At 42.6% G+C, this 23,955-nt stretch overlaps 6 protein-coding genes and 1 long non-coding RNA gene across 8 annotated transcripts; 2 read left to right on the plus strand and 5 right to left on the minus strand.

The window, feature by feature from the left end:
• Nucleotides 1-236: 236 nt before the first annotated feature.
• LOC107217583 (BLOC-1-related complex subunit 6) lies at nucleotides 237-5,826 on the minus strand. Its single transcript, XM_046742217.1, has 5 exons — nucleotides 5,689-5,826; nucleotides 5,459-5,615; nucleotides 4,829-5,338; nucleotides 4,023-4,183; nucleotides 237-1,680 (listed from the first exon to the last, which is right to left on the minus strand). Exons 2-5 carry the CDS (start codon nucleotides 5,552-5,554, stop codon nucleotides 1,629-1,631), a joined length of 819 nt encoding a protein of 272 aa, XP_046598173.1. The 5' UTR covers nucleotides 5,555-5,615; nucleotides 5,689-5,826; the 3' UTR covers nucleotides 237-1,628.
• On the plus strand, nucleotides 4,970-5,420 carry LOC124294830. The gene is made up of 2 exons (XR_006904766.1): nucleotides 4,970-5,110; nucleotides 5,192-5,420. It is a non-coding gene; the product is annotated as an uncharacterized LOC124294830 (long non-coding RNA).
• Nucleotides 5,827-5,837: 11 nt separating the features above from the next.
• Nucleotides 5,838-7,535, plus strand: LOC107217582 (transmembrane protein 45B). Its single transcript, XM_015655152.2, has 2 exons — nucleotides 5,838-5,998; nucleotides 6,078-7,535. The coding sequence occupies exon 2, from the start codon at nucleotides 6,153-6,155 to the stop codon at nucleotides 6,957-6,959; it is 807 nt and encodes a 268-aa protein (XP_015510638.1). The 5' UTR covers nucleotides 5,838-5,998; nucleotides 6,078-6,152; the 3' UTR covers nucleotides 6,960-7,535.
• On the minus strand, nucleotides 7,182-9,811 carry LOC107217581 (lipoamide acyltransferase component of branched-chain alpha-keto acid dehydrogenase complex, mitochondrial). 2 transcript variants are annotated; one of them, XM_015655151.2, is made up of 5 exons: nucleotides 9,569-9,811; nucleotides 9,329-9,456; nucleotides 8,632-9,193; nucleotides 8,128-8,523; nucleotides 7,182-8,048 (listed from the first exon to the last, which is right to left on the minus strand). In XM_015655151.2, exons 1-5 carry the CDS (start codon nucleotides 9,677-9,679, stop codon nucleotides 7,815-7,817), a joined length of 1,431 nt encoding a protein of 476 aa, XP_015510637.2. In that variant the 5' UTR covers nucleotides 9,680-9,811; the 3' UTR covers nucleotides 7,182-7,814. The 2 variants fall into 2 exon arrangements, with proteins under 2 accessions (XP_015510637.2, XP_046598172.1); XM_046742216.1 differs by having other exon boundaries at nucleotides 9,562-9,811.
• Nucleotides 9,812-12,278: 2,467 nt separating this feature from the next.
• LOC107217566 (uncharacterized protein K02A2.6-like) lies at nucleotides 12,279-13,289 on the minus strand. Its single transcript, XM_015655135.2, has one exon. It carries the CDS (start codon nucleotides 13,287-13,289, stop codon nucleotides 12,279-12,281), a length of 1,011 nt encoding a protein of 336 aa, XP_015510621.2.
• An 80-nt stretch (nucleotides 13,290-13,369) lies between these two features.
• On the minus strand, nucleotides 13,370-14,092 carry LOC107217565. Its single transcript, XM_015655134.2, has one exon. The coding sequence runs from the start codon at nucleotides 14,090-14,092 to the stop codon at nucleotides 13,370-13,372; it is 723 nt and encodes a 240-aa protein (XP_015510620.1).
• Nucleotides 14,093-15,341: 1,249 nt separating this feature from the next.
• Nucleotides 15,342-23,852, minus strand: LOC107217580 (metabotropic glutamate receptor). Its single transcript, XM_015655149.2, has 5 exons — nucleotides 23,440-23,852; nucleotides 20,719-23,344; nucleotides 20,305-20,417; nucleotides 18,624-19,758; nucleotides 15,342-17,865 (listed from the first exon to the last, which is right to left on the minus strand). The coding sequence occupies exons 2-5, from the start codon at nucleotides 22,058-22,060 to the stop codon at nucleotides 17,717-17,719; spliced, it is 2,739 nt and encodes a 912-aa protein (XP_015510635.2). The 5' UTR covers nucleotides 22,061-23,344; nucleotides 23,440-23,852; the 3' UTR covers nucleotides 15,342-17,716.
• Nucleotides 23,853-23,955: the final 103 nt, after the last annotated feature.

The raw sequence follows: 23,955 nt of genomic DNA on the forward strand, positions 1-23,955 counted from the left end.
GGTTTCCAAAATATATGTACACTTTGCGCGCCAGGTGCGATTCCATCTGGTCTGCAATCACCGTTCAACTATCAAGAAATTTACTGGCCCAGGTCGAAAATTGCGAGACTTTTCTTCAGGGTTACAAACCTGCCGTCTGCATAGTCAGCTATTTATTTTATTGACATTGCTAGTTTTGTATTATGGATTAAGTTTGAATTAGGATTTCGAGAAAGTATGAAGCGTGAACAGCAGGGTTAAAATGTCACATCGATATTTGCGTGTTTTATTCATATCGTCATATTTACAACGATTTATACGTTTGAAATATTTTTTAAAACTATACCTATATCTAATGTTTTACGGGCCTAATACGAAAACCGATTAAAACTTTTCAACATTGATTTATCGGAACCTAGATAGCCTTTAACCGGGGTTACACATCATTTGGGAAGAATTAATATTCAATTGACCAACAATATTATTACTGCACATCTGGGTTAAAAATTGTTATTTTTTTTCAAATTGAACATATTTAAGCGGAATGTTGCGATAGTATAAAAAGGTTAAATATATCACTGTTTAAAAACATAAATAAGACATGGAGTTTGGCAAAAACAAACGGATACACACATTTCAAAGAACAAAAATTGACTATTTGAAGGAAAAGTTTTCGTACCAGTTGATTTTACTGAAATTTCGTACTTACATTGATAAAAATGATTTCACCAATTTATCGCCTAATCGATTAATCGCTGGAATGAACGGCGTGCATGTAATTTGAACGGCGTGTAAAAAAGTGTAAAAAATCGTTCATCGCGTGTAACAGTACATAATAAATAGACGAAAAGAGAACGAAGGGTGGAAAATACAAGCATAAAACATATTTTCAAAAGACAGAAATATTGGCGACGATGAAAAGCGGTGCAGAGAGAACCGCGCATCTAACGATAAATAATGATAAGCCGACGACAGTGGGTGAAAAGAAATTCGCAAAAGAGCAGCTCGACCCTTTGAATTCAATTCCTCGAGTCATACTAGCTGGTATAACGCGCTCGCGTTATAATACAAACAGCAAATACGGCTTCCATGCGGGTTCCCCATAATTGAGTCAGACGTAAACTAACAAAACTGAAAAGCCGTAAGCTGTACGGTTTCGAAAAAAGGTGCCAATTTACACACAGTGAATCACGCGTAAGCACCTTGTGTAATAATTACTATGCAGATTGAGAGTCGGGTTTGATTCGCTACTGAATGTATGCATATTGTGGTTTAACCCGAGCAGCCCTGTCCCTATTAACGAGCTTGTGGTTATAGTAATAATATCTGCAGGGTATAAAACGTTGACGCGTCGTTAGTGTAATTAAACCTTTTGACTTGTTAGCGAGCGCGCGGAATTTATCGGTGAGAAACGAAACACCGTGTGAATTACGACGCGACGCAACTGGTTGAATAAATATCTGTGTACAATAGTTACATATGGTGAGAACCCTTGAATCGATCGACGGTCTGCCATATTGCAAATTACATTATACGTGTACACCTATCGGATTGAGAAGAAAGCGAGTTAATATTTGCAACGAGTCGCGTGGTCTGATATGGCGATCAGTTTTACCTCATTCTTGTATTTTCACTTCCCGTTTACCCCCTCACATGTTCATCGTGTTCTCGAAAAGCTCCAGCATCCTCTTCATCTCCTTTCTGGAACGAAGTTGATGTAATAATTCGGTGCAGACGATAATTGGAAGATGAAAATCGATCGCAATTTGCGGTGATGAATATATCCATACGCACGTGTTTAACCCTTTCGTGCAGACATTTTTTCTCACATGCGATTCACTTGAAATTTTGCATTCATGTGCTTTTGGGGTCACTGGTTATGAATCTAAACTCGATATTCGAAAATTCAAAATGGCGGACTCAATATGGCGGATGTAAATTCAAAAAGTCATTTGATTTTGATAAAGGATGGTGTTGCATGGTTTTTGGGGTCAATGATTACGAATCTGAACTCGAAATTGGAAAATTCAAAATGGCGGATCCAATATGGCGGACGTAAATTCAGAGAGTTATTTGATTTTGATAAAACTTGTCGTTTCAAAGTTTTTGGGGTCACTGATGACAAATCTAAATTCGAAATTCGAAAATTCAAAATGGCGGAGTAGAAAAATTTTTTAGTGCGTATTCAGTTTGTGTAAAATTTTGCATTCGGATTTTCATGCTAGATTAGCAGAAAATGCTTATTTTCGTGGAAAAGTACGAATTTCGATCATTTGTTTACACGTGCTATTTTTGCAATAAATAAATAAATTTCAAATTGTTCTTAGACTTAGAAATATTTCAGGGACCGTTTCGAATCAGAAAACTCGACAGTTATCTATACAGAAGAAAGTAGTTCAATAAATATGAAGCTGCAAAGAAAAAGGTGGGATCCTAAGTATCCCGGTGTAAATTAAAGAGTTGAACAGCTGTTCAAAAATGGATTCGTTCGCAAAACGTCGGGGGCGGGGGGTGAAAATCAGCGAGATTCAAGCTGGGTGATTAACTGAACTGTTGATTCTTCGCAATTAACGCGTTCGCGAAACGGCCTCGCCGCTTCGATATTCGTTGGCAGCGTCCGTCTCTTTTTCGCGCTTTGTATTGAGCTATTTATTTGAATTGAAACGGGTGGGGGGTAAGGAAAATAATCCGAGAAATAATTAAGCGGATGCATGAGTAAAACGTTCGGCCGTTTTCCACATGCCACTTGGAACTGTTATGCATAGGTACTGAAATATTTTTAATGCCGCTTGGCACGTCGTCTTTATACATTTTCTTTCAGCTTTGAGATTCTGTAATACCTGCGTATACATTATACACGTTGCAATTAGCGACGACGGTCGGCAAAGTCTGCATATCAAGACTGCATTAATTGTATGCAAAATTTCAAAGCTGTCGACTTAAGGTAACCTGCAAGTGAATTAACTTCGAGGAATACGTTTTTAGAATTATTTTCTAAAGTGGTTAATTTTTCCAGCACAAGAACCAAGAAGGAGGAATAAGGAAATTAAAAAAAAATTCCCGACGTGAACGAAGCTTCAGTTCTTATGAAACTCACTTTATTTTATTCACCTTCGGAAATTAATGATTTTAAAACAGAATCGTGTAATTATTATTGGATGAGATTTAAAATTGTTCATTAATCCGTTAAGAAGAAAAGGCATTCCGAATTTTTATTTTAATTAAACGCATACCGGATTTTTCAATTATTACCGGACAGATATTTTGTGTGAACGCGTTCGTCGAGGAAATAATTTTTACCGAAAGATTGACAAATGTTGTAAGATAAATTATTAGGTACCCATCCGATGTGAGGATAGCAGGAATATTTTCATAACGAAATACCGGACCGTGATTTTATTTTCTTATTTGTTTATTTTCACTGTCGGCAATTAGTTTTCAACGGCGTTAATTATCAAGAGAGAGAGAGAGAGAGGAGGTGCAGTTTTAAGGTAATTGCTACGGTTTAACTCGAGATTTTTCCACCTCGCGGTATAATTTTCCGATGAATATGTATTCAAGAATCGGCACGGGAATATCTAACATTGATTCGAGAGTCTGCAGGATACCGGCTGTGCATCCGCGGTCGAACCGAACTACCTTTTGAATAACTCATCAATTGACCCTGCACGCGCCGAGACTGCAAGCCCTTTCCATTTTTCCAAACGGCAATGAAGAGAACCGGCATAAAACCCTGGCGAAAATCGCCTCGGCTTTAAATATCAATAGCCTCCCGTTAACCGTCGGATTAAGTAGGCGGTTAAGTCGAATGTGTTCCAAAGCGAAGTAAAGAGAGAGAAAAATGTATAGGTATATACTTGATACGTATTTAAAACAGCCGCGAGATTTAATCGAGCGTATGAAAATTCGAACGGTGAGATGATATGAAAGGAAAATGAATAGAAATGGATATGAACCCGAGTATATTAGGTATTATATACACCAGCAGTCGCCGGGCGCTCCGTAGAAAACGTGCAAACGAAAGAAAGAAAAATGGGACTCACATTCGCTCTGCCAGCTTGTATATTGGACCCATAGACTTGGATAGCTCCTCGCACTTCGCCATCAGCTGATACATCGACTTGATGTTGTGGTCTACAGCGTCGCAGGTCTTGCAGACCGCGTCTCTGTAAGTCTCTAAGCAATCCACTGTCAACGCAGATACCTGAAAAGCAAAGGAACCTTTCAGTAAAGAGCACGGAAAGGAGATGGTCGAAATGGTAGAATGGAAGAGAAAAATGGCCAAAGAAAAATAAAAAAATAAAAACATTCGAATGCTTCCAGGGGTTCATTGCTATGATAAACCAGTTCCACGTGAAAGTACTCGAGGTGTACCTCAGCCGTTTACTTTACTCTATGATATGGTGGTATACATCAGAAAATATTGGGCACGTTTTTTTCTTAGTTTCTACAGGTTCAATGTTCTTTGATGTACTACAACAATGCACGAGATAAAGAACATCGGTGAGGTACACTTCAGATACTTTTATGGTAAGGTAAGTATACCAGTTATTGACACGTTTAGACCCAATTATCGATCCCATTATATTCCAAATTTATAAATTGACGGCACAAAATGTGAATTTTTCGATGACGAAAACCAATTTCTAGACTATTGAACATTGCAAATTTATTTTTCGGTAATTTTAGAACCAAGGATCGAACAGATACAACCAAAAAAGGTCAGTAATTCGGACAAGTTCAACAACTGCCCTTACCTTAAGCCCCTACGAGAATGCAAGTGAAGAAGTAGTTTGAAGGTTTCGGGGTGAATGAATTTTCGAAATTCGAGGCAAAAATTGTCCCTTACGCTATGCAATATCGCGGCAAGGTTTTCGGTCAAGGAGTCGACAGAGGTCGCCACCTTCCGAGCCTCCATTTCTAGCTCATTAAGGACGTTGTGATCGAGAATGGGAAGCTGAGGTGTGAGTGCCTGCCTGTAAAGGCAAGGCGTCGAACTCCTCGAGCCAGGAAAAGAGGGCGTCTCTCCTCTCTTGGTTATCGGACTCGAGAGCTTTATTTTGCTCTCCAAATCCTCGGTGACGAAGAGGACCATGTCTCCCTCCTGAGTGACAGTGCCTTGGAGATGGAGGTATTTGATCGCCTTGCTATAGCTCGGCGGTTGGATAATCTCGATAGGTCCATCGTCGTCACTGAGATCGTCGTTTTTCAGCTCAAGACTGTTGGGCCTCGGATTGTTGGAGTCCAATTTCTCCCCGTCCAAGTCGGGGGATTCCATCAATGAACGGAGATCCGACATCGGCGGCGACGATTGGGAATCGAATGATATTTCCGAGTAGGAAGCTGTCATCTCGTGGAGCTAAGATGGCGGTGCGGAAACCAAACGACGGAAAGAAAATGTAGAAAAAAAATGACAAAAATTAAATTTTTTCAACATGTCAGACTGCTCGTCTTGTCCAGTTATTTCTTCTAACCTTACTTTGTCCTCGTCATAGTCGAATCCTCCCGGTTTATCACCGCGAGTTGAACCATCTATCGGAAGTCTCGCCGTTCTCTCGTCGTCCTTGGTGTCCATTTTATTTCCCTTATTTCAATTTTCACACTCACGCTTTTGACACTTCTTCACTCGATTCACCCTTCAAAGAAATACTTTTACGTGTTGGGTTTCGTTACACAACATACCTACTGACATCGATGTGTTCAGCTCACCGTTGCCAACGAGGTTCGTCCTACACAGCAGAGGGGGAACCACTTTACGATTAGCGTAGCTTCGGTGATAGAGATTTCCTACTTTCCGACTGGTGAATGAATCGCGTTCTCTGCACATGCGCAAGGTTTCTTTGTGTGTCGCCATCTTTAAAAAAGGCCATGCCGTGGTTTAGCTAGTAGCTGTAATCGAATCAGTTTGTGATGTATGAATGTGTGCGCGGGCAAATATTCATTGTTTACATTTAGTCTGATAAGTTTAGTGCGGTTGAATTAGGGAAAAAATATACATAATCTTGACAATTTCCTGAAGGTTGGTAAACAAGACATTGATTAATCTACGCGAATACGTCACTGACCCTGTAATAATTGAGAGACTATTTTGTTTCCAGAAAATCTCTTACGTCAGCAGATAAAAAAAGAAAAATAAATTTAACAAAGAAAAAAAAAAAAAAAGAATATTAAAAATGGACCGGAATGACAGTGCCTTGGGCTATATATTATCTGGTTGCATATTCTATGTATTTGGATTGAAGTGGTGCTACGAATACGCTAAATACTGGCACAGTCACCGTGATTTGGATCACGAACGAGAACCGACGAAGCTCGTCAGGGCTTCTCGGAACTGCCAGAAACTGTTACGACGACATCCGCTGGAGGGAACCCTCAAGTTATTAGCGACCGCGATGGGCTTGGCAAGCACCCTCACGGGAAACTTGCCTAACAGCGTTGAGACGGCGCCATCGCCGAAGGTGGTGCACGCTACAATTTACCTCTTTTTTGCGCTCTCAGGCCTCGTCGATGTTCTCACTTTCTACTTTCCCCACGTCGTGAGCGACGGTCTGGCCAAAATGGCGCTTGCCCAGGCCTTCTTTATCGAGGGATTTTTATTTTTGTGGACCAGCCAGTCCAATAACTCTGCGATAGTCTTGGCTAGGATCGTCTGGACCAGCTCCTTTGCCGTCGTTCTCGAGTTGGTCTGGCCCGAGATGAAGCTCCTCAGGGCAGCTTCCACTCTGCTTCACGGTAGCTGGCTCGCTCACATGGTCAGAACCAGGGTGGAATGCAATTTTGCCACACTTGTGGAATGTAATCTTGAATCTCTGAAAATCGAGACTCTAGCTCTTTCCTTCTCCTGGCACTTTGCAGCTTCATTTATTGTCACACTCTGCGTAGTCGCGGTCACAAGAAGTTGCGCGCCGAAACTGAGGCCTGATGATCCTCCCGAAATCCCCATCTATGATTACTGCCATGACGTAGATCAGAGAGTTTAGGGCCAAATTTGTTCAGCTTGTGATACATGAAAAAGCCAGGTCGCCTTGATAGATCCCAACTTCTGATCTCTGATCACAGTAACACGATTTATTAGCTATTTTATAAATGTGCCTTGTTTATTTTTGCTCGCAACCTGTAAAGACGTCTCAAGTGGTTCATTTTGTTTTCTCATTAATTTTTTTATTTACTCAATTTTTACTCGTATATTGTAATTGATAATATTGTCGATTCACGTACCAATTTTATTTAGCTATATCGATCGTCTTTACAGCAACTCGCTTTTAGTATCTAATACTTATTGCCACATGATCAAGTTGTTCTCGTTATTAACGTGCCTAAGGTAAACAATGTTTTTATACAATAAATTTGTATATAATATTTTTTGTGATATTACTGTAACATACAATGAAAAAGTGTTATTATTCAACCAGTCGCCAATTGCCAGTGCCTCACATGATATATGTAATCATGATGTATTTTAATACCGTGTAATTGTAATATTGTATAGTCTTATATGCATATAAGCGTTGTTAAATCTTGTACACTGTTATCCAGATCTTGAACTTCGAGATCTGCTCTTCCAAAAATATTGTACATCTACATGTACATACATGTTTATGTGAATGTTCTTTACAACGATCGAAATATTTTGCCTATATGAAATTTGTAAGTCAACACTTTCGAATAAATTTAAAAAACTGATATTTGAATGTCGATTTTGTTTTTTCTACCATAAGAGTTGTAGTATTATAAAGTACAAAAACAATCAGACCTGAGAAATCTCCCAGCAGTGATCCTGCCGTACAGTTGTTCGAAATTTAAAAGTCTACCTCGCGCTAATTTCGTCATCATTATCAGTTCATTACCAACAGCGCGGGATTCTCCAAGTAGTATTTCCAGAGGTTTGAGAATTTAGCTATCGTCGCACCGTCGACCACCCGATGGTCTGCGGCCCAACTAACCGACAGTATCTGGGCTGCGACTACCTTATCATCGGCGTCGAAACGAGGCAGTTTTTGTGTTCTTCCCACCGCACCGATTACTATTTGCGGTGGTAATATCACAGGCTTTGTGTACGTCCCGCCGACCTGTGTGCAACGATTAATAAAATTGACGATTTTCACTACTCTTCATCTCTGTGTTCTACATTTTTTAAACACTACTTACCACTCCGATGTTGGACAAGGTGAATGTGCCACCCGCCAAGTCGCTCGGTGGTATGGCTGTCCTTTTTCCGAGTTCCTGGAGCCTGTTGAGTTCCTTAGCGATGGTCACGACGTCGAGATTCTGAACGTTCTTTACGTTGGGCACGACCAGACCCTCCGGAGTATCCATGGCCACGCATATGTTGTGCCACGGTAGTACTTCGACGGTTTGAGTATCTTCGTTCAGCCTGGCATTGAGTTCGGGAAACTTTTCAAGAGCCTTTGATATCGCCTTTATGAAGAATGGCATGTAGGTCAGAGCAATCCCCCGTTCCTTCATGGCGGCTTTGACCTCATCCCTTAACTTGACGAGTTTCGTCACGTCGCATTCGTCGCTGTAAACGAAGTGCGGGATGCTCTGAAATGAAATTCTTTACAATCTGTGCAATGAATTGTTCAACAAATGTGTCCTAAGAGTCCTTAAGATTTCGACTCTGGGTAGATTTTGGCACGCGGTAGGACTCACCAGAGAGCGTGTCATCGTTGTCCACATGTGTTTCGCGTATCCTTTGAGGGCAACGGTTTTAACCTCTCCTTGGACTCGATTCGTTTTATCAGGCTGCCTTTGCGGCTTGGTTGATTCCTCGATGTCACTGTCAGACGTCTCGTTGTCATCGTATGAAAGAAGGTCCTCCTTTAGTATTCTGCCATTTTTACCCGTTCCGACGACGTCTTTCAATCGAATACCCTTCTCCATGGCTATTCTCCTGACAGCAGGAGTGGTGAGAACTTTTCCGATCAGGGATTCCCGGGAGGCCTCACTCCCCCGCTGATGTTCAGTGTTGAGGCTTGTTTTCTCCTGGGGGGATATTTCAGTTGTCCCCGAAACTTCTTCGCTCCCATGTTCCCCCTCGTCATCCAGCTCTATGTCGACCAGCGGTTGTCCGACTAAAGCGATTTCGTCTACCTTAAATCGGAGGGCTTTTATCATCCCGTCGTATCGGCTGGTTATAGTGACCGAAGCCTTGTCGCTTTGTACTTCGCAGACTTCGTCGAATTGGCTCACTTTGTCTCCAGGTTTGACGAACCTGAGGTAAAGAAATAGTCAACCATTTGTCACCCTGTCTGATACTGTCGTTCGACACTTTCAATGCGGGAATGTTACAGGCTGTCTCAATTTGTTTCGTGTAACACAAACATGGGAGATGATTGAAGTCGCTCACCATTCTTTGACCGTGACCTCACGAATTCCTTCCCCAATGTCGGACAATTTGAACGGCACTACGCGACCCTGAAGCGAAACCGAGGTCGATACGGATCTGAGAACAGCCTCGAGTTTGATGTTCTTAGGCTGAAAAAGAGCAAAAAATTTACGAATCCGATATACCGATTAAAGCGGTTCGAGATAAGGAAAGTAACGGTACGATTGATCACTGATAAGCAATAATACGTGCACCATTTACCGGTAGAACCAATCTACTAGTAGCTAGATGACGAACGAAGAACGTCATTGCGATGTTGCAACGAGTTGACCGCACAGTTCTGCAGTTACTGGCAATCAGAGCGATATTCATACCGCGTTAAGCGTTGAGCTGATTATACGTCGATACCGAAACAAAGTGACGAGCGTTCTCCGTTTGCCCGCCTTACCGTACAAGTAATGGCCGCGCTTCTTACGGAATAGCATTTAATCACGAACGTCAGATTCATGCTCGGTGCGATTAATTCTTACGTAACTTACTCGGTTGAGAAACAACAACTGATAACAGCACTGCGAAATCAAACATAACCGAGTCGCGCATCGTCTTATACATCTCAGGTACGTATTTCTTCATTTTGTAAAAATCTGGGTGGTTTGTCGCGTGAAGATAATTGCAGCTTCAGGAATCCCCCCCCCCCCCCCCTTCCCCCGTCAGTTTGAATTCTTCAATCATCTTGTAATATCTTGGATAAATGAGGTGGACAACGATATCTGTTGTGTTTTGCTTTATTCCTTTTATTTCACCAACTGGTTCGTACAGCGGTTACTTAACACCTCGGATACCGAGTACATACTGGCGTGTCTATATCGACACGCTTGCTCGAACACATACACACGTGTCTACGCTTACCCATATTCCCCACATACATTGCCTGTATTCCATACTACTACACTCTCTCTGACTAGAAAAAAAAAAAATGTTTTAATCGTTGTCTTATTTTTCTGTGTGATTTCGGATTCGCTCTGACCGCCGTGTCATTAATGGTATTGCATCAACATCTGCACTTTGTTTGACACATTCTTCTATTGACAGTTTCATCTGGTTGCTATGCCGTTTCCATACTATATTAGGTGAAATTTCTACAAGGTAAGTTACCCCTGATACTGATTCTTTTAAAACTTTGGCTTTTACCCATGATGAATGCGTCCCCCGATAATCTGTAACCATGACTATATCTCCTACTTTGAAATGTGAGCGGTTTCTTCCGATATAATTTTTTTTTTTTTTTGCCTCGAATGCGTTTCATCAACCGTTTCCTGTACATAATGCGGGCATAAAAGCGAGAAACAATTCCGTAATTCACGGTTAAGAAATAACTTTGTCGGAGACTGATTTGTTGTCGTTTGCGGGGTCGACCTGTAATCATGTAGGAATTGCTGTGTGGCATCCTCTAAATTCATGTTGTTCATCATCATACATTTAATTTTTCGTTTGTATGTGTCTACAAAATTTTCGGCCGCGCCGTTTGTCGCTGGGTGGTGTGGCGGAATCCTACTGTAGCGTATACCGTGCTTTTTCGTGAATTCTTTAAATTTATAACCACGAAATGATTGGAAATTGCCTGTAACTAAATTTATCGGGTACCCGTGTCGAGAAAACAAGTCGGAAAAGTTTTTGATTGTAGCCGTTTCGGTCATATTATTCATAATGAAAGCTTCAGGCCATTTTGAATGGCTATCGATTACCATTAATACCATTTTGTCATTGATTGGTGCAAGAAAATCTGCGTGTATTCGGTGCCATGGCGTAGTTGGCCATCCCCATGAAGTTAACGGTATTTTCATCGGTTTCTTATTTGTTTTTAAGCAGGGTAAACAGGATTTTGTTATCTGATCAATATCATCGTCGATGTTTGGCCACCAAACATACCCACGGGCTAACGCTTTCGTTTTACGTATTCCAAAGTGGCTACAGTGTAATTCTTTTAAAACTAAAGTGCGTAATTTATTCGGTATAATTACTCTGTGGCCCCATAATAAACAATTATTTTCCACCGCTAACGCGTCTTTTTTGCGCCAATACACTTTTATTTCTGTTTCCTTTGGTTCCCTTTCAGGCCATCCATTCAAACAAAATGTTAAAATTTTGCACAGCACTTTATCCTCGCGCGTCGCTTTTTGGACTTGCTTCCAATCCAATGTCGCGAAATCGAATGTTATGATATTGTTCAAAAAGGTATCTGGCATGTCTTGTATAACTGCGAATCTCTTATCATTTTTATCATCGTCACTTGGTATGGAAAGCCTGCTCAGCCAATCTGCATAATTATCTTTTCCTTTTGTGTGCGTAATTTTGTAATTGAATGCAGCTAAAAATGCCGCCCATCTCTGTAACTGCGTTGTGGCTATGGTTGGAATTGATTTTTCCGGATGCAATATGCGGACTAGCGTGGCATTGTCTGTTTGTAGGGTGAAAAGGGAACCAAATAGAAATTCATAGAATGATTTTATACCAAATGTAATTGCAAGCCCTTCTTTGTCCAATTGAGAATAACTGCATTCATGAGTTTTTAGTAATCGGCTTGCATATTGAACCGGGCGATCGTAGTTGTTCTCATCTTTGTGAGCCATTATTGCTGAAACGCCGTAAGGTAACGCATCGCATGTTAGCACAATGGGTTTCTTCGGGTCAAAGTGAACTTAAATTTTATCCGATGTAAGTTCTTTTTTTATATTTTGGAATGCTACCTCGCATTCCTTGGACCATTGAAACTTACTATTTTTGTCCAAATTATTATATAACGGTTTCAATCTTGTAGCTAAGTGCGACAAAAATCTGCCATAATAATTTATAGACCCCGAAAAGCTCCGCAATTGTGCCACATCCAATGGTCTCGGCTCTTCGCGTACACATTTTATATTTTTTTCCATTGGTTGTATGCCTTCTTCGTTGATGCGATATCCTAGATACTCTATATCTGTTTGGAAAATTTACATTTATTGAAGTTAATCTTAAGTCCTGCTTCATTTAATCTTTTAAATGCTTCGTACAAATTATTGCAGTGATCTATTGTTGTTTTAGCCGTAACAATGATGTCGTCTATCAATACTGGGACGTTCGGGATTCCTATGAGGAGCGTGGAAATTGCTCTTTGAAATGACCCTGGCCCTGTAGCAATGCCATACCATAATCTTAAGCGTTTGTATAATCCAATATGTGTTACTATGGTCATGATCTCTTGGGATTTTTCGTCGACCGGCATTTGCAAAAAAGCCTCAGAGAAGTCTATTACTGAATATGCTATTCCCCCTGCTAATATTGAAAATATCTCTTCAATTCTTGGCATAGGGAAGTGATCTATTATGATAAATGGGTTGACTGTGACCTTGTAATTTCCAACTATTCGAGTAGATCCGTCTTTCTTTAGTAACGGAATAATGGGCGTTCCCCATTCGCTGTAATTGATCGGTTGAATAATATTATTATCTTTCAAACGATGTAATTCGGCTTCTACTTTCGGTTTCAATGAAATGGGGACTTTGTATGGCTGCATGAATTTTGGCTTGGCATCCGATTTCAACTGAATTTCCACGCTTCCCTTTGTAAATAAACCGAATCCCGGGGTGAGGACATATTTAAAATCTTTTTTCAATTTCTCAATAGTTTCAGAACTATAATTTCGGATATTATTTACTTCCGAGTTTTGCTTAGGGTTTTGTAACCGAATCGGCCACATTTTTAATTTGTAGAGCCATTCTCGACCAACAATTGGATGGCCGTTATTATCTATTACATATAATTTTTGGTTATCTATTTTTGAACCTTTGTGTACCGAAACGATTATTACGCCTTTTACTGCTATGTTTTTGTCATCATAAGAACGTAAATTCAGTGTTGGTGGTAACAGAAGACTGTCCCGAAAGTATTCATTGTAAACATAAAGTGGAACGGCTGCGACATTTGCTCCTGAATCGACTTCCATGCTTAATGTAACGTTGTTTATTTGAAAGTTTTCGAAATGCGGTGGTATTTCAAAATAATTATTTGTGTCACTTGTTTTTATCATGTACAAGTCTGATACAAAGCGATTCTTGTCGTTGAGATCGTCGACGTTAAGCGTTTGCAATTCGTTCCTAGATTTTCCGTTAGATTCTCGATCTTCGATTGCTCATTTTGGATGTTATTGACTCTACCTGTCTGATTGCTTTTTTTGGGACACATTTTAAATATGTGTCCTTGTTTTCCACAGTCGCTACAGTATTTATATCTTAACGAACATTGAGCTTTCAGGTGGTTGTTTTTACAGCAGCAATGACACGCTCGAGCCCCTTGTTGTGTTGTTGATCGTCGTCTGCTGGTGCTGGCCCGGTCCTGCCGTTGATATCTGTTTCCGCGGTCGTCATTGTTGCTTGACCTTGTGTAGTTGAACGTTGACACCGAGTTCTCTGGGTGCGAATTATTTTTGGATTTTGAATTTTTCGTGGCCATTTCAACGATTTTAGCTGTTTCGGTGAATTCCTTTGATGTCTTGCTTGACATTTTTAACAGTTCGTATCTAGTTAAATCATCCTTGACTCCATTAATCAACTGGTCTATGATGTTGTTTTCTAATTCGGCTTCCGTGAATTTATATTTTGCCGCTAGTATTTTGATAGCTAAGGCAACATCTTCTATCGGTTCATCCTCCTTTTGCTTTCGATTTCGGAAATTTACCCGTTCTAGGAATTCGTTTTTGGTTGCATCGTGTAGCGACGTGCCTTTATCGCATAAAGTTTTACAGTCCATTGTCACTAAATCTTCGTTGTTACACGATGCTTTGATTGAATTTTGTTAATAATAAAGCACTTTCCTTGACCGTCGGGATGTCGTTCAGTGTTACAAAAGCCTCTAGTTGGCTCAGAAACGCTGCCCATTTTCCACCTTTCTTGAACGACTCGATTTCACCCATGTACGCCATGATTTTGCGTTTTTGTTTCAGTATCGGCGAAGTTTGTGGAGATAGCTCTGGAGTCTTAATGTCGATCTATCACTTTACACGAATTCTCGTAACACTCTGCGTATATCGTCAATATTATTTTCTTCATTTGCTTCTATACCGCATGTTGCACAAACGGATAACAGATCGGGTTTGCTCAGTTCTTGAATCCACGTAGTTTGTTTGTGTGTAATTTTCGTCTTTGCGCGATCATCATGCCCGAGGAAAAAATTTCAACTACCACTTGAACTTGTGCTGCAGACAGTCGAGACCCGGCAATCAGAAGAAGGAATAAATCTGGCGGGCTTAGATTCGGGCCATTGTAAATTGGCCCGGGCTGACCCTGGTTTAAACTTGCTTCGGTAATTCCGTAGCTACCTGCAGCTCTCGCTACTCGGTATGGATTACGTTGGTATATTCATTATTTTGGGGATTTTCCACGCAGAGTGAAATCGTGCTTTGAATACTAACAGCCACATGCCCTGTTCAGCAAGTTACTGCGTACAATTATATTTTTATCATTGTTCATTTTGCTCCTTTTACCGTATTTGTCATTTTCTGGTGGGGAGAGGGAATCGAGTAGAGAAAATATAACTGATTCGAGATTCGTTGTACACCGCAGCAGCTGAAAGATAAACTGAACTGTAGCTTCTTATTCTTGGTTCGATTTTCTTTGACTTACCTTGTTTATTATTCTCATTCTACCAATCACTTATTTCTACGGTTGGCCTTTAATGACCCTGAGGTTCCTATCTCGAGTGAATTGAATATTTAGTTTATGGAAATCGGGGCTTCAGTAAGCCGCGGTTGAACCTCAAGTGACAATTAAATTACACGCGGAGTGCGCAGGCTTTGCGTTTAACGTATACGTTTCACCGTCCGAATGCATATTTCGTGCAGTTCTCCCATTTTCGAGCTTGGTTCGTTATTCGTTTGTTTTTCTGTATTTCTTTCAATTAGACGATGCAATTAGCGGAGCATCGATATGCGACAGCGTTTGTACCATACATCGTTATATGGTTGAAAAAAATCGATCGAATATAAGAAAATATGTATCATTTTTTATTACAATTCGTTACAATTTATTACGATACGACAAACATCAACAACTGTACACAGAGGCCAACAGAATAAACAATAGCATAATCGCTCAATCACGTATACATAACTATAAATTCATTACTCGCGATCGAAGAAGTGGTAATTCCGATAAGGAACATGAAAAATTTAATCATATATCATCAAACCTTTAGAAAGTGACGTGTTAACTTTAAGTACAGACAGGTTGTTTCTTCCTCTTTCACAGAATGTTACATATAAACCTATGTATATGTGTATGTATACATATGCATGACATGTTGATCTTATACATACGTATATTAATATTCATAATGTGCACTTGCTACGTAGGGCAGATTTTTACACACATGTACACATATTCCTCTCAATGCATGGTCCACGTGTCAAAAGATGTTTTTATTTATCAAAAGAAAAAATTGTCTTCTATTCCATGGTTTAAAACAACGGTGCAAATATATAGTATATATTTATATGTACATATAATATGTCTCATCCTACATAACCCTATTCGTACAACATTAATTTGATGCATTTACTTATCTACAGACCGTTTTCCCCTTACTTTGTATTGGTTTATCAACCTATATATTTGCTCACCTCATTTTATATATATGTATATATATATTATATTTCCGTATTTTAGGTATAGATAAACGATTCTATAATGTGTATATAATAAATAATTATCTCAACGGTTCTTTGAATCGTCAATATATTATATCTGTTTGTACGATAACCAATTTACTAAGCGTATGATTATTATGTATATATGTTATATTACTTTTATTACTCCTACTGTATGTGGATTTATCTAATCATTTTTTCACACGCAACACTCACGGTTCACGTTCACTCGTCACGTTATAGCTTTTTTATGCGTATTCTATTTCTCAAATGCGTTCAAATTATTTTAGCCTATAGGTATATTTTGTTTGGAACGTTGTACGATTTTCAGTGTTGCCCTAAGCCACACCTTGAGTATTTAAAAAAAATTTTTTCGACATTCCGACCAGTCAGAATTACATTCTTATTCTTCGTTCAGGCAACTTTCGAGTCACGTTTACACATTCCGTCACGACTGTTAACGATTTACCCATGATTCTAAAATAACTGAAAAATGGGCGAAGATAAGGAAATGTGTGAAACGGTCATTCACCACCCCATGGATTGATATTATAAATAGGTACGGAAGGAAGGAATTCAAGTTTGAATCACTGCAGTCGCATCACAGCGTTGCAGTTGAGTATTCATAGAGCATTTTATTGAAAATTAGCGGGAAAAACGTTCGAAATATTCGTTAAGCTTCCTCGCTTTTCAACCCATCACGGGCCCGCGGATATATATCTAATAAATAGACAGTTATAGGCACTCGAACGTAAATTATTCCTGAGGTTGTGGAAGGAAACGAGGCAGTCGAGTCAAATGTAGAAAAACGAGTCTCTTTGCTAAAGTTTTGATGGTCAGCTTGTCACCCTCGTCGGAAAATTATAGTTCATTATGAAAAGCGATAACATTTTATAATTATAAGAAATGTTTAAACATAAGAGAACAAAAGATCAATTGATCTCATACACGGCGTTCCATTGGGAGGTGATAAATACCTTGTCTTTGCCTTTCACGATGATGTTCCACAACTTGTTATTTAACTTCGTAACAGTGAAAATATCGAACTTTCTCGCTGTACTATTGAAGCTTTCGTAAAAACCTTTAACATATGGAAGAGGTAGAAAACGACACTTGGATCTGTTTGTTTCGTTAACTATTAACAGTATAGAAGTATTCCCTAACGTATCAGTAAGGGTGAAGCGGAACTGATCATGCCTCGCAGAAGATTTTTTATACTGCTAGAGGTGTCATCTTTTCGTAATCAAAGACTTGAAAGAACTTTTCGGGTAATTATTATCGTGAAGAAACGACTTGACAGGTTGGCAGTTGTCTTTATAAAATTTTCTGTGAAGCAGAGGAATGGCTCTGTCCAACAACATTAAAGTCCATCGTCCATTTTTGATAGATCGGATGTGTAAAATTGAAATTTAGGAACCTACCCCAAAAAGTAGGTTCACGATGCCAGTTGGTTACAATATGGTTATTGTCATTGAAAAATTGATTTTATCGTTGCGTTCAATCCCAGATATGAAGCGTAGCCTTGGGTGATAGGAATTAGGAATCTTCAGCACAGACTCAAGGTTGACATAAAACATCAAGAGAAAAGACTTGTCTTTGTACAGTTGACTCGACCGGATCGTTTCCTTCCACAACCTCAAATTATGTCGAGGGATAAATTCAAATATGTTGTAGATTATTCCTCTTTTCAAGTCGATAATCAGGATGAACGACCCTTCGATCGTGGGTGGCTAAAGCTGAGCAACTGCTTCCTCGTTGCCGGCTTTAAACGCAAGGACGGTACGTGTTGGAGTTTGTGGTGTGCCAACTGACGTTTGGGCTGTAGCGTTGATTGCCGGCTGGAGAGGGACGTTTTCGCTCGGTCCATCGCATGCGGTACCTGAAATTACGGGGCTGCTGATGAGAGTGTTCGAGGGCTGCTGCTATCGGGCGATCCGTAATTTTAGGGGAGCGACAGAGTTTCCGAAAGGACGGATTCTTACGGACGTTTAATGCGAGGTGAAAAATCGAGAAACGGTTTTGAAAAACGTTAATTTACGCATAGTCGGGTATTGATCTCGTTATGAAATGTAGGTCGGCGGTATGACAGGCATGTAGTACGGTCGACCGCAAATTGATCGACCACCAAGATAGACCGACTTCTCTATCTGATCAACAGTGTGGGTACCTACATGTATACGATGGAATGCATGGTTGGCAGTATAATTGCCCAACAAATGGTTACATTCAAATACATATATTCGTTTTGTTCGTACAAAGTTTACTTCCTATTTGTGCTGAAAAACTTTACCACGCCCACTTTGCTGGGTCGGATAATAATAACCCGAAAGTTGTGAAAATTTTCGCGAAACAACCGAACAATTATTATCAACGTATTTCTCTAGACAGTCCTGGGAATGTTGCTTTATACTGCAATTAGTATGAGGTGAGGCTTGGAAAGTTTACACACGAGGTGTCGGCCTGCCTCTCATGGCCAAGTGCCAAATCGGTCTTTAGTCTGGGTGTGCTGGGAATTGCATTTTTCTGTGAAACAATCGAGGATTACATCGAACTGTGCGGAATATCTGGATAGGGAAATCCGGGAGGTGATGGGGTCGAGTGACCAACCGGCGACGAGAATTAACGGAGGTCACTTACATTTCGTGACCGAAGATGCACCTGCACTGCTACCCTGCTTCTTAAACGTGCTGCCGCTCATGGTTACCTTTCCGCGAATATTTTTGTCCGGTTGAAATATGATGATGTAGACTTTCGGCGAGTAGAGACAGACCAGCGCAACCGATGCACTGAGGCTGATGGCTATGCACAGGGTGGTGATTTGGGTCTCGTGAGAGTTCTCGGTCCCGAAGTAAATGGGGACAAAGGCTAGCCATATTATGCAGGTGGTGTACATCGTAAACCCTATGAACTTGCTCTCGTTAAAGTTCTCGGGTATCTTGCGGGTCTTAACCGCGTAGATAGTCGATATTACGATCAACAAGGCGTTGTAGAGTTGGGAGAAGAGGAAGCTCATGTGCTGGATGTTGCACCGAATTATCACCTGCGTTCTGTCGGGTTGAAATTTCTTCGTACCCGGTGGCTCGACGATCATCCAGACCAGGGTTATGACCACTTGGAAGGCGATCAGGGCAGTGGCGATGCAGACCTGAGATGTGGGGCTTATGTACCGAGGCCTGCGGGCGGACCTCGATGCTGAGTCGAATATTCTCGCTATTCTATTGGTCTTTGTGAGGAGGGCACCATAAACCGCACTGAAACTAACACCGACGCCGAATCGTTGCAGGACGCAGGTGACGGTGGTCGTCTTCGCCAGGAGGACGAAAGTGTTCAAGTAACATACGAGTACTCCGGCCAAAAGAATGCCGGTCAACTCTCTTCCGGAAGCCCGAACAACCGGTGTGTCTCTGTGCCGGAAGAGGAGACCTCCAACCGCGAGAGTTGCGGTGATCCCTAGACACGAGATCACCGCGGGAACAATAGCGAATGCACTGCTCCACTTAACGTAAGTTATCGGTAGTTCGTAGCAGCCCTTTTTGTCAGGGTGTGGCCAGTGGTTCTCTTCGCACTCCTTGCACGTCTTTTCGTCGAACACGTACTCGTACGATTCGCACTGGTCGCAGACCCAGCAGCACGTGTCACCCTGCTGTTTCTTTATCATCCCGGCAGCGCAGGGCAGCGAACAAGCCGAGATAGGAATTTCCGTTGCTCCCTTCGACCAGACCAGATCATCCGTGCTGATATTGAGGGACTTGTTATACCACTTTCCCACTACCTGAAGGATATCGATTTATGTATAGTTGTATATTTGTTACACGGGGGGATAAAGGGGCCGCAATACGCCCCGACTGCACAGGAATATAATCAGCGCATTCTCTAGCGCTTCTCTCTACTTGTTTATACGTAAGAAAAATCTGCGTTAGCTACGGTGTTGGGACTGGGATGTTGATCTATAATGCATTACCCGCCATGCAACAGCACTGGCATGTCCCCAGAGTTACGCCGTGATTCTATTGACCCTGACAACGAGGTTGACGCGGCAAAATATTGCATTTGTAAACCCATTAATCAGTCTGTCGGTGCCTGACACATATACTACCCTCATAATTTTACAACTGTATCAGATGTCGTCGGCTGTCGGCAGGATTGTTTTTCCCTGATGATCCCGTTTTCCGGTGACTGTACATGGTACCGGTATTATAATTGATATCGACAGTCGTAAATATTTTAAATCACTTTCCTCTCGATCGGAAGCATTACTAATCGACGCAAGGCTGTTGTACTTGATGAACTTGGTAATTTGTTAGGAAATTGCACTTACCCGGTAATAGTATCCGTTGGTGCCGTTCGGATCGACCTTGCGAAAGTTCAAAATATCGTAGCGTGGCAAACCATCTCCGTGCTCGTCAAACTTCACCTCGCTGCCGGCAGCATCTGAAAAATAAAATGCATCAGGAACTGACGTACGTAGGCACGAGCCAAGGGGAGTGAAAGAGGGAGGGAAGGAAGGGAACGATCGAACGAACGAGTAATTGAGTAATTAACCCGAACTGCTGACAGGGAACGGGCGGCAATAAATCAGTACGGCAAAGAGCCTGCGAAAAGTGAAATGCGAAGAAGGGGTCAAGGTGTGAAAAAGACTAGCGAAAACTTGTCACTAAATTTCGCGGTTGGCGTTGCGCTTAAGACGTAGGTAGTACTCGAGTCTTCAACAACGACATCATGGACTACGAACCAGTGAAAGAAACATTGAGGAGATAACTCCTGTAGAATACACCCCTGTCGAAGTTGACCATAGCTGGACAAAGCCCCACGTTCCGTCCGCAGAGATCACTCTGCAGGTTGTGCAGCGCGTAGGCAAAGGCGTATACAGCATCGACGACGAACTGGACCTTGGACTCTTGTTCGTAACCGTATGCCGGTGTCAGCTGAAACCTCGAGGAGCAAACGTTGATCGTGTGGTTGGTGACCAGGGGTACGTTCTTCTGCAGGGTGCAGGCGAAAGCGTCTTCCCAGTACTCGCCGAACCACGGATTCCGTCGATTTGTCTCTGGAGTGAGCGAGGCCATGTAATCATCAAAGCCAGGCAGATTTTCGGACTGAAGTTCAACCGTGATCGCGCCTTCAGCGACGTCTTCAAGGCCCTCGACAAGCTTGATCTGCTTCCCCCAGCCGTCGCTCGCGATCCACTGGAACGGTTGGGTCAGGTTCGAGCGACGAGCAGCCTCCAATATCCGTCTGGCGTCCTCGGCTCTAGTAAAGAGAAGGACAGCTCTGGCGTTGGGCTTCTTGAGGAGCTTAGCGATAATGTTGTCGAACACCTTATCGTCCGCGGCGCTGGGCACCTTTTCGGCGGCCGCGATGCACACATTCCTGTCGTTCGCCTGACGCGTGAACATTTCGATTCCGTACTCGCCGTAGGAGCCTTCCGAGTAAATGGTCGAGACGTAGGACCAGTTGACGCTCTTGACCACGTCCACGAGGGCCATGGACTGGAAGGTGTCCGGTGGCACGGTGCGGGCGAAATAGTCGAATCGTGTTTTGTCACTTAACGCATTCGCGGTCGAGGCCGGCGATATTTGCGGTATGTGAAATAGCCGCAAGAGGTTTGCCACCTGGAGTGAAACTGAGCTGTACGAGCCCCCGATGACTCCATAAACGGGACCGGCGTTCGCGCTCTTGCGAACCCTCGGCGTCGAACGGTCGGCACACTCCAGAACACTTATGTCCTGATTGGACAGCGACGCTCTGACAAAGTGGAGGCTCTGATTTAACGCGTAAGTGTCCCGGCTGCAAGTGTCCAGTATGTGAACACCTAGCGCTATTCCCGGTAGAATTTCATGCTGCTTATTTATCTGGTCAACGGCAAACAGCATCGCCTCGAGCCTCTGTACTCCTCGGTTGTAGATTTTCGGACCGCAGGACGAGCCACCTTTTTCATGAACGGGAAACAGCCCCCCCAGGACTATATCTCCTGGGATCAAGACAGCCTCTCGTTCGTTCTTCCTTGTTGCCGTGACTACGTTAACGATCATCAACGCCAACCAGGCCAAACTAATCCCACGGAATGGTTGCATATTGATGCAAAAGTTGTCAGGAAACGCTCGTGATTTTCTGTACCCATTAACCACTAACAGTCACATTCTCCCGCCAGTTGGTCTCCACTCCGCGGAACGAGCTGAGAGCAAAATCCCATGATTCTTCTCATTTCCGGTGTTCGGTTGACCGCTAATGGTCACGTGTTCGCGGGCCCATTAGGAACATCCCAAGTTCTGGGATGGAGTGATCGCTTGATGACGACAACCGGCGTTTCCTGAACGAAGTTTGTCAAGACTTGGATTCATCTTGAGATCGGAATTTGGCACGTTTGGTCCGACAGTGTGGAGTCTCAGTGAGTACGAAAATAAAGGCACTTAAGCCGGTACAGGGATGAAGTGGGAGCCTGTGAAGAGGATGGAGGTACACGTTAGTAGTTTTTCACAAGAATACCGCCTTCTGTGAAGAGTCCAGTACTCAGGTTTCAGCATCCATTTCCACCACGTTCTTCAAGGAGGATACAAACTTGGTGGGAGTTCCAAGTTCCCAACGAGTAGACTCTTTTCTTCTTTCACTTGGGCATTGCCGGTGCTACTGCTACTGCTGTTGATGCTAATGCTGGTCCTGATGTGTGTTTCTCAGCAGTGGGCGCGTGTTATCGATTCAAATGTGCTCCGACGAGTTTTGCCCAAGGGAGCACGTTTCGCCTGGGAAAAGTAACACCCGAAAAATACTTGGAAAAATATTTTCTTCCCCCGACATTGCTTCAGCGTTTTGCCCCACTCCTTTGTCAGCCTCGGAGCTTCTCACCCCGGACTTCGCCCTCGCCTTCATCTTCAAGTTTTACATTCTACATCGGGAGGGCCAAATGTACCAGTTACCTGTGCTTACACCAATATTTACGGGTTTTTCCTCGAGGTAGGGAAGAACTGCGACGATGGATCTGCGACCGAGTATCTTGTTGCACGAATACCAAATCAATAGTTTCTCTGTATGGGTTGGTATGGTTGAGAACGTCTGTTTTGAAACCGTCTTTTTTTTACGTGTTTTCTCCTCCTCCCTTCGAGCTCAGAAAAGCGGTCGAGGAATTCCTCTCTCCATTCTTATCCGCAAGAAAAGACCTACTTCAAACCCAATACGATAGAGAATCCAATCGATAGAGAGCGTCTTAGAGCATCCCTCGGGGCCTCGTGGCGATCCTTTCAGTTTGTTTTTCTCTGGATTAAAAAAGCTCTCCCGTCTAAGCCCGCGTCACTTTCGGACATTGGAGTCTACCACCTGACCTCAGGACCACTGTATGCGATGTACAAGCAGGTCTACACACCCTGTGAAGCAGAATACGCTCCTCCATAAAATATCCGACTTCCAATTGCCGGGGTTGAAAAGCCGGAGATTATGCCGTCTAAGAATTTCTCCTCACCGAGCCCAAGTCACATGCTCATAACGCCGCCACGGCCGTCGGCGTCGCCGAGACAAATCGATAGATGCCTCGTGACAATTTATGGTACCGTCGGCTCTTCAAGATATGAAACTGCGACTCCGCGGAGCCCAGCGAGAGAGCCTTCCCAGCAACAAACACGCGCTGCTCCTCCTCGAGCGGATTGATTCAACGGGGTAAGAGAAGCGCCAGCTGTGCCCCTTGACTAGGGCAACCGACCACGCACTACTGCCCGACTAACCCAACATCTCCGACCATCCCCTGAATTAGACTGGAGGGGGAAATTCGCCGATCGACTCTGCGCTGTGCTTTCGTTTCTCGCAGTACACTCGCTCTGCTTGGCAAGCTTTATGTTCAGAGCTTCGCCGCGGGGCTGCGCTGGGGGGTTTGATGGTGCTTTCGTCAACGTGCCCGCCTCGCGACTGCCGAGCTTCGTGTTCAATCGTCCGCGAACTTTCGGAACGAAGTGGCGTGGCGGGCGGGGGGACGGGGGAGGAA

This window comes from Neodiprion lecontei, chromosome 5 (assembly GCF_021901455.1).
Source record: "Neodiprion lecontei isolate iyNeoLeco1 chromosome 5, iyNeoLeco1.1, whole genome shotgun sequence".
Classification (NCBI taxonomy): Eukaryota; Metazoa; Arthropoda; class Insecta; order Hymenoptera; family Diprionidae; genus Neodiprion; species Neodiprion lecontei.

What these genes read in the sequence shown, in the direction of transcription:
- LOC107217583 (XM_046742217.1), bottom strand. Translation starts at nt 5,554, where the DNA reads ATGGACACCAAGGACGACGAGAGAACGGCGAGACTTCCGATAGATGGT. An exon ending in TCGACTATGACGAGGACAAA is followed by an intron (nt 5,339 to 5,458) that starts GTAAGGTTAGAA and finishes CCGCCATCTTAG; the next exon opens with CTCCACGAGATGACAGCTTC. An exon ending in TTGCCGCGATATTGCATAGC is followed by an intron (nt 4,184 to 4,828) that starts GTAAGGGACAAT and finishes TTTGCTTTTCAG; the next exon opens with GTATCTGCGTTGACAGTGGA.
- LOC107217581 (XM_015655151.2), bottom strand. Translation starts at nt 9,679, where the DNA reads ATGAATATCGCTCTGATTGCCAGTAACTGCAGAACTGTGCGGTCAACT. An exon ending in CTAGTAGATTGGTTCTACCG is followed by an intron (nt 9,457 to 9,568) that starts GTAAATGGTGCA and finishes GCTCTTTTTCAG; the next exon opens with CCTAAGAACATCAAACTCGA. An exon ending in CAACGATGACACGCTCTCTG is followed by an intron (nt 8,524 to 8,631) that starts GTGAGTCCTACC and finishes ATTTCATTTCAG; the next exon opens with AGCATCCCGCACTTCGTTTA.
- LOC107217582 (XM_015655152.2), top strand. Translation starts at nt 6,153, where the DNA reads ATGGACCGGAATGACAGTGCCTTGGGCTATATATTATCTGGTTGCATA.
- LOC107217580 (XM_015655149.2), bottom strand. Translation starts at nt 22,060, where the DNA reads ATGCAACCATTCCGTGGGATTAGTTTGGCCTGGTTGGCGTTGATGATC. An exon ending in CCTCAATGTTTCTTTCACTG is followed by an intron (nt 20,418 to 20,718) that starts GTTCGTAGTCCA and finishes TTTATTTTTCAG; the next exon opens with ATGCTGCCGGCAGCGAGGTG. An exon ending in TGCATCTTCGGTCACGAAAT is followed by an intron (nt 17,866 to 18,623) that starts GTAAGTGACCTC and finishes CCGTAATTTCAG; the next exon opens with GTACCGCATGCGATGGACCG.
- LOC107217565 (XM_015655134.2), bottom strand. Translation starts at nt 14,092, where the DNA reads ATGGACTGTAAAACTTTATGCGATAAAGGCACGTCGCTACACGATGCA.
- LOC107217566 (XM_015655135.2), bottom strand. Translation starts at nt 13,289, where the DNA reads ATGGAAGTCGATTCAGGAGCAAATGTCGCAGCCGTTCCACTTTATGTT.